Below are 13731 nucleotides of genomic sequence, written 5' to 3'. Positions count from 1 at the left end.
TACTTAGTTGTGTATTTATTCTCTGCTTTTAAGATTGACTTTAATACATCAAAGGATTACAATTTTAATGACCTCAAAGATGTAATTCAGATTGATGGTACCTATGACTCTTCATCGGAGGAAGATGTAGAAAATTTGAAAGAAGTTATGGAAAATGAATTTCTTGGAATTATTAGCACAGAAGATATTAAGGCATTAGAAGAGGATGATAGTAGCTGTACTGTGGATTCCTCAAGTGTTGGTGATGATGAAGAGCCTCCGGAGGAGATTATAGAGGAGGTAAATAGGTTTCTTGTTTGTTTCTTATTCTTCAATGTCCAAATAATCTACTGTGTTGACTTGCGATTGAAACACAGGATTCATGATTCATTGATCAGTTTAGCTAATGTTCTGGATTTGTTGATTTGTGCAGTAAGTGGATGATTGTTACTTGATTTTTGAATGTGATCAAAGTTCATAAACTCCTGTTTATGCTGTTGATATGTGGTGGCTTGTATTTTAAAGGAGTGGTGCAGTGGTAGTGGTCATTAGGTTAAGGTATTGGTATGGTTGATTTTAAATTAATTTTTATTCAACATTTTGTTTTTTTTGTTTAATAGTGCAGATTGTTCACTAGTTACTGAATGTGCAGAATTATTAGGTCAATGGTCACCAACTAATCAATTATGATTGACTGTTTCATCTTCCAGAGGCCAGTAGTTGATAGCTGTCAGGCTACTTTTTTCATTATAGTTACGGTGCACCTTTGGACCGATGAACTGGAGAGCAACCAAAAAAAGTATTAAGAAAAAAAATTACCTTAAAATATACACAAAGTAGATATTAAAAACAATTAAAATGTATCTATGCACATATATGCAAATGTACATATGCACAAATATGTTTGAACACACACATTTGCAAAATGCACCTTTTAGATGAGCCAATGAACTAAGTTCAACTTATACTGTATATCCACCAATTAAAACAAGCCTAGCACTTGACCCAGGCACAGTACCTCCCTCTCATGGTGGTGGTGGTGGTGGTGTAGTGGTGTTTTTTTGTTTTTTCTTTTAATCAAACACATCTCCAGAGTGGCTTAAAAGCAGAGAAACACTAGAAAAAGTCTGTCATTAAGAGGTAAGCTTTAGTTACTAGACAACTTTGAAAAGGTTTTAGAGCCCTAAGTTTGTTTATATTTGTCTTCACATGATAGCTTTGTCAATAAAAAAAAAAGCATGTAAATAATTTTTAGATGAAAACTGTGTAGGAAGATCAAAAAAAGAAAACACTTAATTCAAACCTTCTCTACTTGGTCCCCACCAATTGCAATGTGATTTACAGAAAAAGCAGGGTTACGGTATAGCATGGACGTGTAATTTGACAAGGAAACTTTAAATCAAATGTACATATCTGAATCATATGAAGTATTACAGTATAACAGAGAGCTGTGATAAATCCATGCATTTCACATGCTCTAGTGATGAGAATGTATAAATATAATAAGTGTTCTTACACTCGCACCTTTATTAAAACAATAATGGAAGTCATGTGTGCAAGCGTGCAAAGTAGAGAGAGAATGTACTTTAGTGAGATTTAGATAATGGAGTGAATTTCAAAACTATTTTGATAAGAACAGGCCATTTAGCCCAAAAAGCTTGCCAATCCTATTCACGTAGGCTCTCCAAAATAACAGGGTCTGGGTTTAGTCTTTTAAGCCCTGCTTTCCACTGCAAAACTTGTTAATGTATTCCATATGTCTGCAAAATTTACTTTTTAATAAGTTAACTGTGTCCCTAGGTTCTTGTTGAGGAGTTTATTTTAAAGTAACAGCAGGAATCCACTTATATTTATTTCCTCTTGGTGAACTCTTTTGTGTGCGGATTTGTATTTTTTATAAGAGTTTGTATTTTTGTGATTTTTTTTTTCCTGTGTTGGAATGGCCCACAGATGTACCCTTATCTCTCATGCAACAACAAATGAACAAAATGCAGAAATATTATACAGTGTATGTGCTCTACTGTACATAGAAATTTATTCATACACTTTTTTTTAATTAGGCTGTTAAAGTTAGTATGTATTAGTAAATACTTCAAGTATATACTGTAAGTTTATGTAGAACAAACTCAAGATTTCAACTCAAATATGCTTACATTTTGCTTCTCATAACTGTACTTAATCAGTCTTTCACTGAATAAGGCAGAAGGAGAAATATGTTCTGATATCTTTAACTTCAGAAATCTTCACTTCTAAAATCACTTTACCAAAAGTAAAGACTAAAAAATAAGAACAGCAAAGTTTCCTGTTTGTTGGGTTTGTTTCACAGTATGTTTTTTTTTTTTTTTTTTTTTTTATAAAGTGTCTACCACACAGTATCAAAATGTACCATGCAGGAATGGGAGTTTGTTTATGCCTGCATGCTTGCATATAAAAGACTGTCCTCTTTACTATGTCATTTTGTCTGTGAGCAGGATCCTTTAAACTCTGAAGATGATGTAAGTGAGCAGGACATTCCAGATCTTTTTGACACGGATAATGTCATTGTTTGCCAGTATGATAAGGTATACATGTTTATCTATATCTTATTTTTCATAGTATTTTTAATGTAACAAAAAACAAGAGTATATTTTCTAAAATCATTCCATCAGTAAGTGAAGATGTGCAAGGCTAAAAACATTTTTGAATTGACTTGTTACACAACTAAACTGCACCTAATGTACTAAAAAAAAAATAATAATTTTGATTTGTATTTGACAGTTGTGAGTGCCTTTCACACATGCAGACAGTAGCAGAAATTTGCTAGTAAACTGCTTGACGTTAAGTGTTTGCATGAAGAAAATCTGGTGTTGATGTTCTGGAAGTCCTGACCAGGCAGGTTTCCCAAGTTAAGATCAAGTGTAATTACTGTAAATGTATCATCTTGCTATACTGCCTTACCAACAAAGGAGAATATCAATTGTGGTTTCTATCAGAAGAAAACCATGTGCCATCCACTTCACACCCCTACTTAGTATTTTACCAGATCCACATGTCAGCCATCCATTCTTTCAAAATGCATCCTTCCACTTCACATCCATTTTTAGTGTTTCTGTAATAGTAACTAGAAGTCTGTTCCTGAGTCCATGCATTCAGACAGTTGTGCTGTTGGCGTATGAAGCAATTGTAAAACTAACTTTGCACTGCATTTATTAAGTTGAGGCCAGGCTAATGTTCGGTAACAGTAAAAATATGAAAGTAATATGTCTTTGAATCATTCCTGTTTCGGTATTTCATTCTTTTAATGTTTTTATTTTGAGAATAATGTTTAATCACTGCTGGTCACTATTGAATTTTCTTTCATTCTAGGATCAATTGTGATGTCAGTGGTTGAAGGTACATATAGGAATACTCCACCAAAAATTATTTATTTTTTTAATGTTACCTCATGTTATTTGTAGTGGTGGTTGAGAACATTTTTAAAACTCCTATTTTCATGCAGAAATGAGAGGGGAAAAAAATTCAACATAATGGAAGCTAATAGTGACCAATGCTGTACAGTGGCAAACATGCCCAGATCTCGTTATTTTTATCGCCTAATGCACGTCAGTCATCCAGTAATTTACAACACATGCTTTTTTGCTAAAATATTGTTAGTTACTTCTGGAATTATCACCACATGCTGTAAACAGCAAAGCTAAAGCCTCATAGAAGTTACTTTTAGAATTGATGACAGTACTCTTGACTAATGAATGAGGGGGGAAAGGTAGGTATATAGTTCAGAAAAGTCATTCTCATGGGACTTTAGGTTTCCTATTTATGATGTGCACTGATTCCGGAAGTATGTATTTAACAGTAATTCAGCAGAAAAGCATGCATTTTTGTGTGTTTTGACACAAGTACTTTGAAAATTTTTTTTTTCTGTTTTCCCTTTGATGTTGTTTTACATTGTTTACCATTGTACAGCGTTGGTCACTATTGGCTTCTATTATATCAAACTATTTTCTGTCCATTCTGCATGAAAAGATGTGATGGCCAAGAAAAATTATTAATCTATAAAGAAGAAAAAGTTTCCATAGTGGAGCAATTATATAATGAACTGAAGAGTCACAGTGCATGACGTAGAAGACAATATAGAGACCAGCTGAATCCATTTGTCTTGAATAACTAAACATGATAAAAATTTGTGCATGCTGGGAATGCAGAATTTGAACTGCCAAATTGAAGCATTACCATTCCCAGTTTTCCAAGAACAATTTTGAGCTAATGAATTTAGAATGGGAGAAATTTAGTGAAGCATTTCGTAAGTGGGGATAAAACTCTAATACATCAATATGCCCCAAACGATAGTTGAAAAACTGAAAGCATGTTAATTCTGCATGGTCAAAAAAGTCAAGGGGCAAAGAAGGGCTGTCAAGATAATGTGCACAATATTTTATGAGTTTGGTGGTGTATTCCATTTGATTACATAACACAAAAGGCCCACATAATTGGACAATATTACATTGCTACTAACAGAAAAGAAAATTGGTATGTCAGGGAACAGCAGTGCCAGTCCACCATCCCACTTCAGTATCACAGATGTGCTGCTACTCACACTGCATGAATTTCAGAGGCTTCTCAGTGAAGCTTAATATGAAGAGATGGGTAACTGCCACCTTTTACCCAATATGAAGGCCTATCTCCACGTAATATGCTACGCTAATAACGTAGACATCAAGGCCGCTAATGAAGAATGCTTGCCACAAGCAAGCTATTGTTTTCAGTGCAACAGAAAAGCCTTACAAAATTATTCCCTGTAAACACAAATGTTTGTTACATGTTGAAAAATGTAAATTTGTGTAACTTTACTGGTGTTTTGTCCAAGTCAGTTTTAAAAACATTTGGTAATACATTGTATGTGTCTTACTAGATTACTTTCTCCTAATAAAGTGATTTTAGATGGTTTTCAAACACCTTCATTTTCTGCAAACTTTATATAAATATTAAGACCCTTTGCTGTGGCCCTCCAGATTGTGGTTAGGTGTATCCTGTTTGCGTTTATTATTCTTGACATGTGTCTGGAATTTGACTAGAGTCCACCTGCGGCAAAATTGTAACTGATGACCAGTCAATTCAAATTCCACAATTCACAGTGCATGTTTGGGGGGGGAATAAAATAAGTGATAAAGTCCAAGGAACTCTGTTGGCCTCTGTGATCAAATTGTGTTGAGGCATAGATCAGTACAAGGGTATTAAACCATTTCTAAAGCTTTGATTGTTCCCATGGACATTGTAAAATGGAAGAAGTGTCGCTACAGTTGGCTATCCTGCTAAACTGAGTACCCAGGAAATTAGCACCTTGGTCAGGGAGATGAGAAAGAAGCCATTGGTTACCATAATAGAACTTCAGAAGTCCTCTGCTGAGGTAGAAGAACCTATTTGAAGGACTACCTTCTTAACCAGAACTCCATCAATCAGGCATTTATGGGAGAGTGCCTAGAGCAGGGGTCCTAAATCACAGTCCTGGGGGACTGCAGTGGCTGTAGGTTTTTGCTCCAACCCAATTGCTTAATAAGAAGCACTTATTGCTCAAGTAACACGTCTTTCACTTTAGTTGTCTTGCTTGTTAAGATTTTGAACTCTTATTGCCTATTTTGGTCTTAAACAGCCATATTCTTGGCTTTTAATTTCTCCTAATTAGCAATAACATGCAAGTGACAAAAGAGACCAGCATTTCTCCATTTAGCTTGTTAACCATTTACGCCCGTGTGTAATCATGCACTATTCGGTTAAATTAAATACTTGGAAGGAAATTGAAGAGGAAAAAGTGAAGGACTGAGAATTACTCATCCATTTTAGCCTTCAAATCATTTGGATGATATCCTTAGAAAGGGAAAGAAAATCCAGGACATGAGAATTACCTGACATAGCAGAGTTAAAGCACTAACAAGCCATGAAATTAAATTATTAGCAAGAATTGCTTTCTAATTAAGCAACCAGGTTAGAACAAAAACCTGCAGCTACTGCGGCCCTCCAGGACTGTGATTGAGGACCCCTGGCCTAGAAGAAAGCCACTCTTGAGTAAAACGAATACAACAGCCTGGGTGGAGTTTGCCAAACAGCATTTAAAGGACTCTGGTGAGATGAGATGCAACTCTTTGGGCAGAACTATGTCTGGCAAAGACCAGGCACTGCTCATCGGATGTCTAATGCCATCGTCTTGCTTAAGCATGGTGGTGACAGCATCATGCTCTAGGGGTGCTTCTCAGCAGCAAGGAAAGAAAGATTGGTCAGAATTGAGGGATAGATGACTGCAGAAAAATAGAGAGAGGTCCTTGAAGAAAATCTGCTCCTCAGTGCACACAATCTCAGACTGGCATTATGGTTCATCTTTCAACTTAAAAACAATTTCCCAAAGCATACATACAGCACAATGCTGGAACAGCTTTGGAACAAGTCCTAGACTGTCCTTTAGTGGCCCAGCCAAACCCCAGACTTAAACCCATTGAATGACTTTGGAGAAACCTGAAGATGACAGTTTATGGATGCTTTCTATCCAGGCTAACAGAGCTTAGGGGAGTCAGCCATGAGGAATGGGATACATACATCCAGGTGTGAAAATCTTGTAGAGTCTTGCCCATGAAGGCTTGAGGCCCTACTTGCTGCTAAATGGCTTCTACAATATACTGAAAAGGTACTCATGTAATGGTTCTTGATTGTAAATTGATGGGCAAAAATGGCAAATGTAACCATTTAAAATTTTAATCTTCGACACAAAGTATGTTGAAGGGGTCTGAAAACTTTCTGAATCTACTGTATATTAGATGTATTTTTTGCATGTAATATTCTGGTGATTGCGTTAATTTGCTTTTGAAAATGAGCCCCTTCAAAAACCAAACCAGTGTTCATTGTGGTCAGCAACACTGGAGCGCCACAGGGGACTGTACTTTCTCCGGTCCTGTTCAGCCTATATACATCGGACTTCCAATACAACTCGGAGTCCTGCCACGTGCAAAAGTTCGCTGACGACACTGCTATCGTGGGCTGCATCAGGATTGGGCAGGAGGAGGAGTATAGGGACCTAACCAAGGACTTTGTTAAATGGTGCAACTCAAACCACCTACAACTGAACACCAGCAAAACCAAGGAGCTGGTGGTGAATTTTAGGAGGTCCAGACCCCTCATGGATCCCGTGGTCATCAGAGGTGACTGTGTGCAGATGGTGCAGACATATAAATACCTGGGAGTGCAGCTGGATGATGAATTAGACTGGACTGCCAATACTGATGCTCTGTGTAAGAAAGGACAGAGACGACTATACTTCCTTAGAAGGCTGGCGTCCTTCAACATCTGCAATAAGATGCTGCAAATGTTCTATCAGACGGTTGTGGCGAGCGCCCACTTCTACGCGGTGATGTGCAGGGGAGGCAGCATTAAGAGGAAAGACGCCTCACGCCTGGACAAACTGGTGAGGAAGGCAGGCTCTATTGTTGGCATGGAGCTGGACAGCTTGAAATCTGTGGTAGAGCGACGGGAGCTTAGCAGGCTCCTATCAATTATGGAGAATACACTGCATCCACTAAACAGTGTCATCTCCAGACAGAAGAGCAGCTTCAGCGACAGACTGCTGTCAATGTCCTGCTCCACTGACAGACTGAGAAGATCGTTCCTCCCCCAAACTATGCGACTCTTCAGTTCCACCCGGGGGGTAAACGGTAACATTATACAAAGTTAGACTGTTTTTACCTGCATTGTTATCAATCTTTAATATTGTTTTTTGTATCCGTATGCTGCTGCTGGATTATGTGAATTTCCCCTTGGGATTAATAAAGTATCTATCTATCTAAGTCTTGCAGAAATGGTCTGAAGTCTTTCACTGTTAAGTTATTGCATAAACTTGTTTACACTGTGTATTCATAAATACATTTATGATCATTGTTTATGGAATTCTTCTTGTCCTAAGTTTAAACCAAGAAAATGGTGTCTTAAACAAGCCTTGTTAATTTTGCTATGACTTGGACAATAGTTCTTAAACGTGGAGCAATATACTAATGTTTGTGTGTCTTCTTCTTTCTTTTTCTTCAAACTGTATATCAACCCCCTGCCAAGTAGATTCATCGAAGTAAAAACAGATGGAAATTCTACCTTAAAGATGGAATAATGAGCTTCAGTGGAAAAGATTATGCCTTCTCAAAAGCTATTGGAGAAGCAGAATGGTAAAAACCATATAGGAAAGCAGTTACTATAAATATTTTGGTCAAATCTGTAGTGTTCAAGAGAACAAAACATTGTTGAAGTATTTCAGTGTAGACTATTAATAGTTTCTCATAAGAATGCAAGTTTTGGGTAATATCTAGTGATAGAATTTTTTTGTTATATTGTAGAAAATCCTCCATTTGTGAGCATTTAGTTAGTATAGGAAGTTTTTGAGTTGAGCTGATAAATGTTGAATTATGTCTGATGTTTTATTTTTGTTAAATATCCTCAACGAAGGTGGTATTTGTTAAGAATTAATGCTATTTGAAGACTTAGTTTTGTGATTTTGTTTACATCAAGTTGCTGTTGATAAAATACTATACAGGATTTATGTTTAGACTTCTTTCAGCTCTTACAATAGTTTTTTTGTCTGTATAAAATAAAAATGCAGAATTTCATGTTTAAAATGAGTATGTCATATTTGGATAGATGTATCGTCAACTGTCCCCATTTTTTATATTAGCACTTTATCATCTTCCATTATAAATGAGTAAATAATGATAAAATGTGTGATTTTTATGAGCCACAAGTGATTGAATTGTGCACAGTGCCATGAGAATAGGTGGTAACCATGTGACTCTGTGCCAAGTTGAGTATTTTTGAAAATAAGTGGATCCACTTATTCGTTTAATGTCTCTATTCAGAGCAACTTCAAAATCCTAAACTTCAAGCACTGATAAGTTATGTTTGTTGAAGTATTGTATTGTCTAGTATTTAAATCTAGTACCTTAAGCAAAGAGGCCACATGTACTAGGAATTGTTAGTTTCTCACCAATTTATCTGTACTTTTTTTTTTCTATATATGATAATTTGCCATTTTTCAACATTAGATGGGGACTGTCAAAAGTTACTATGTCATTAGAATATTTGGTGATTGTATACAGCTCTGAATACCCCATCTGCATTTACAGAGCATATTGTCATTATAAAGGTAACTCCAGGACTGCTGTCTTAAGGGCTGAATGCTTTTACAGGAGAATAAAACTTGTACCTTCCACATCACTTAATATAATGCTTTCACCGTGGTTGACATTTGGAAAGATTCTGACAGTGTTAGGACTGAAATAAGTAATCCATTGGATTTGTAGCAGGGATCCTTTATTTAATTTCTTATCCTTGGACTTTGAATCTAGGATTGGTGTTGGGTAATGTGTTCAGGTGGATTAGAAGGAGGTGGTGAACTCATTGGAGTGTTGTTTGTATTAGTATGCTGAGGTCAATTTTTTTTTTGGTACTGAAACACATTGGGATAAATCAATGCTTTACTATAAATACAGTTATACATTCCAATCCATAATGTATGGAATGCAGCATACCTGTGTACTGTACTGTTATTTTGCTGACGAAGCAGGATGTAGGAGTTAAATTATAGATGATACAGACCAGAGTTGGAACAGAGCACTGTTTAAGAATATGACAGTTTGCTTGTTGACATCCACACTTGACAATGGTACACATGGCAAATAAAACAGAAATTCCACAGGGTTGGAGACTGGGGAGAGCATATTAGTCTTGTTTCTTGCTGATCTTCACCTTGCACAGTGTTGTGAACCAGAATAAGAGTACAGTAGCTACGCAATCATGACTTCCTCATTCTTGTTACACTGCACACCAGAGTATGGAGAAGAACATGTCTCATTTGTAAAAATCCAAGGCCTTTCAATTCACTTGACTCGTTCAGTTCTTTCAAACTACCTGTTTAAGTGAATCGGTTAATTTGATTCATTAATACTGTAGGACCTGGGGTTGGCAGCAAAAAATAATTTTCGCCTTTGAATTATATGTCAAACAGTCTGCATTGACAAAAATTATATGTCAGACAGATCTCCACATTGAAAATCAAGATTAATTACAGTGGCAACTCTGTGCTAATAGTAAGAATAAAATGTGGCAAATTTAATAACCATCTGGGGTGTCTTTTGCCAACAACTGTGGTTTAATTACGATGTATTTTCTGACAGAAATGGCACCCTTCGTATTTTTCTGAGAGAGTCTTGTGGACATAAGCATTGACAAGTAATTGAACATCCTTCTGGATATTTTAAAATCATTGTCAAATCCTTGTTTTACATCAAAACCTCTACATCTCAGTCCCACCAGTACTACTGTAGTACTAGCACTAGCTACTTTATGTTCACAGGCCTCTGTGTATAGATATGGCAAGGATAACGGAGTTAAAGCAACAGCTACAATTTTAATTTCTATTTCTCTTCCTTGCCATCATTAGCTGAGAAATTTGCAGATGTTCAGTGCAGAAAACAATGTTAAGAAGTGTGCTTTTGGTGTTTGAGGTGGTCTATCAGGTCACATCAGATGAGGTCAGGTTGAGGTGCATGTACTAGTACACCTCGGGATCCTGGTTGGGAACCTCCCAGGCAGACATGCAGTCCAGTCCCCACCCTCCAGAAATGACCATCTATCTGCCTCAGCCAGGTGTTATGTGGATGACTCCTTGGCCTGGTCCATCCAGTTAGGTCCTCAAAAATCAGAATCGTGCAAGCTGGATCACCTTCATTGAATTGTGCCGTATGACCATAGTGCCATAACTGACACTCCCTCACAATGCAGGTAATGCGCCTCATTCGGAACTCTATGAGCAAATGTTAATTCGACACAAAGTCAAACCAGCGGTACCCAAGGATTCTCCGAAAAGAGACAGTACTGAAGGAATCCAGTCTTCATCTCTGTTCACTGGATAGCGTCCATGTCTCTCAACCATATAGCAAGACAGGAAGCACCAGGACTCTAAAGGCTTGGACCGTCATCCTCATGCAAAGACATTGGGAGTGCCACACGACCCTTGTCAGAGACTTCATGAACCCCCCCCCATTCTGACTGGCTTCAAAGGAAGAGTCACCAGAGACGTGAATGTCGCTATTGAGGTAAGTAAACCTCTCGATAAGGTCGATACTCTCTCCGCAGACAGACACACTGCTGATGGCTGTGCCTAAGAGGTCATTAAAGACCTGGATTTTGGTTTTTATTCAGAACATACGCAAGCTCAGACACTCAGACTCCTCACTCAGTCTCTCGAGAGCCCTGATCAGAGCCTCCATTGACTCTGTGAAGATCACAGCATCATCAGCAAAGTCAAGATCTGTGAATCTCTCTTCACTAACAAATGCTCCACTGGTCACATCCATCTGACAAAATGTTATTAATTTTACACATGAAGGGCACATTCAGGATTGACATCTGCACACTCTCAATTGGATAACTTAATTCAACAGTCAAATAAAATTAAAAAAATAAAATTAAATAGGAGCCTACAATTGGAGTTGAGTAATTTTTTGGTGCAGTGTGAACATTGCCTTATTGTTACCTACTCTGTTGTCACTCTGCTTTTCTAGGTACTTAACGACTGTTACACACGTCTGCCTCGCTTATTTGAATAAATCTTCACATTGTGCATTCAAAGCTAGTTAACTGTTGCAAATTAGAAATCCCTGTCATTTGATACGTTTTATGCCTCTGTATGTACCGCTTAGATCAGTGGGTCATGACCCCTGATGTCTATAATTAAGGTGCACGGAGTCGTGAATTACATTTGAATTGAGTTAGAAAGGGTCACATTTGGTTTGCAGAAAGGTTTGTGATATGTTGCTGCTTGCAAAGGTTAAACAAACCATCCGGACAATGATCGGTGGCCATGCTTCACGGGGAAACTGAACAATGATCAGCAGCGATTCTCTTGGTGGGAATAGGACGATGATCAGCCGCTGTTCCACAGAGATTATGGGCTGTGAAGACGCACAATTGGACTGTGAAAAAAGTAATTTTAAGAACCACTGGCTTATAATAATATTGGGATGTCCAGGACCCCTGCATGCTTAAATGTAATAATTAACCAGTTACCCCATGTAGTGGTGTATAATGTAGCACAAAATAGGAGATGTTCATTATATAGGCCTAAACTCCTGACTCTTAACTGGTAAATCTCATTAGTCCAATTAGATTAGATTGGGTCATGTATTTTAGGAGTTATTTTGAAACATTCTTATCACCACCTTCTCTTTCCCTTTCCTGTTGGAACTGTAAAATGTTTTTAATTGTTGCATTTTCTTTTCATTTGCTTTGTGAGGTCAATGACAGTTGAAGCTTTATGTCTCATAACTATGGAAATGTCTGTCAAATGTGTTAAAATATTTTGCTTATACACAATTGGTGTATAAAGTTTGCTTAGTTATTACAAGTTTTATCTGTGAACCATTCTGGATGTTCACAGTAGAAAGTAAAGCAGAACACATCCTGCAAAGAGAATACATCAAAACTTTTCTGAATAGAAATAAGGTAATTTTTAGAATATGATTTTATACTTTTAAAATTGAGATGAGATTTACTCCAATGTCCTATGCAGATCTGGAAGTAATCTACCAATTTATGTGGTATTTTAATAGTGCATTCTGGTTAGAAGTGGAACAGTGACCAAAAAACAGTAGTACTGACAGCACTATTGTCATATGTGCTATTGAATACATGGTTTGCTCAGGCACTTTTATGCAAGTATGGGTGGAGTTAAAATTAGCATTAGTATAATAATGTTTGTTTTGATTCCTATTATTCTGTTGGCACAAAATATTTCATGTGATCAAGTAAACCAGCTTGGTTTTCTAAATTATTTGGCAGCAGGAAGAGCAATGCAACGATGACAGGTGTGTTTATTAATTTATTCACTTTTATGGGATACTACGACGACAACATGTGAATACAGCACTGCAGCAAAATCTGAAAGGCAGTCTTAATTTAATGTGCACAAATGACACCTCGCAAAAGAATTTATGGAGTATCCCTAACTACAAGTGTTTAAGCAGAAATTTTGAAATAATTGTCATAAATGTAACATCATTACTGGTAGAGGTAATAGTAAGTAATATTGAGTAGTGATAATTATGGAGGTTAGTATACCTGCTGTTACTACATATGGAACTGTTCATAAAAGTGTATAGTGAGGTTGTCTCAATTTTAGATGAAAGTGTACAGTATACAGTTAAACAAGACTGTTTCATAAAAACAGTCAAGTGTAGAGTTTCATTTCTTCTAAATATATATATATATATATATATATATATATTGTCATTGTTCATGACCCATGTACTCCTTGCTATAAACCATTATCAATTAAGAAGAGACCTTAGCAATGTATAAAATCTGTCCGTCTTATTTTGAGGATGCTGTGCATAGTAATCCCCTAATAACCCTGCATAGTTACATTCAAAGCCAGCAGTTTATATGGCAACTATGTCATTAGTGATTTCATTAATCTTCTTCTTTTGTCTGCTTCTGTTAGGGGTCGCCACAGCAGATCATCTTCTTCCATATCTTCCTGTCTTCTACATCTTGCTGTTACCCCCACCACCTGCATGTCCTCTCTCACCACATCCATAAACCTTCTCTTAGGCCTTCCTCTTACCTGGCAGCTCTATCCTTAGCACCCTTCTCCCAACATACCCAGCATCTCTACTCTGCACATGTCCAAACCAAAGTGATTTCATGAGTGGATTATTAAAATAAGGATTTAAAGTAAAATAATAAAATACT

At 36.9% G+C, this 13731-nt stretch overlaps 1 protein-coding gene across 2 annotated transcripts in view; it reads left to right on the top strand.

The window, feature by feature from the left end:
• Window positions 1-8236, top strand: part of gtf2a1l (general transcription factor IIA, 1-like) — a 51122-nt gene extending 42886 nt beyond the window's left edge. For both annotated transcript variants that reach the window (XM_028820982.2, XM_028820981.2), the window contains 3 exons: window positions 34-279; window positions 2451-2540; window positions 8050-8236. In XM_028820982.2, coding sequence (XP_028676815.2) covers window positions 34-279; window positions 2451-2540; window positions 8050-8157 — 444 coding nt within the window. In that variant the 3' untranslated portion in view covers window positions 8158-8236. The remainder of the gene's footprint in view (window positions 1-33; window positions 280-2450; window positions 2541-8049) is intronic.
• Window positions 8237-13731: the final 5495 nt, after the last annotated feature.

Source organism: Erpetoichthys calabaricus, chromosome 15, assembly GCF_900747795.2.
Source record: "Erpetoichthys calabaricus chromosome 15, fErpCal1.3, whole genome shotgun sequence".
Classification (NCBI taxonomy): Eukaryota; Metazoa; Chordata; class Cladistia; order Polypteriformes; family Polypteridae; genus Erpetoichthys; species Erpetoichthys calabaricus.
The sequence above is the reverse complement of the archived record's forward strand: the minus strand, read 5'-3'. Positions and strand labels throughout refer to the sequence as shown.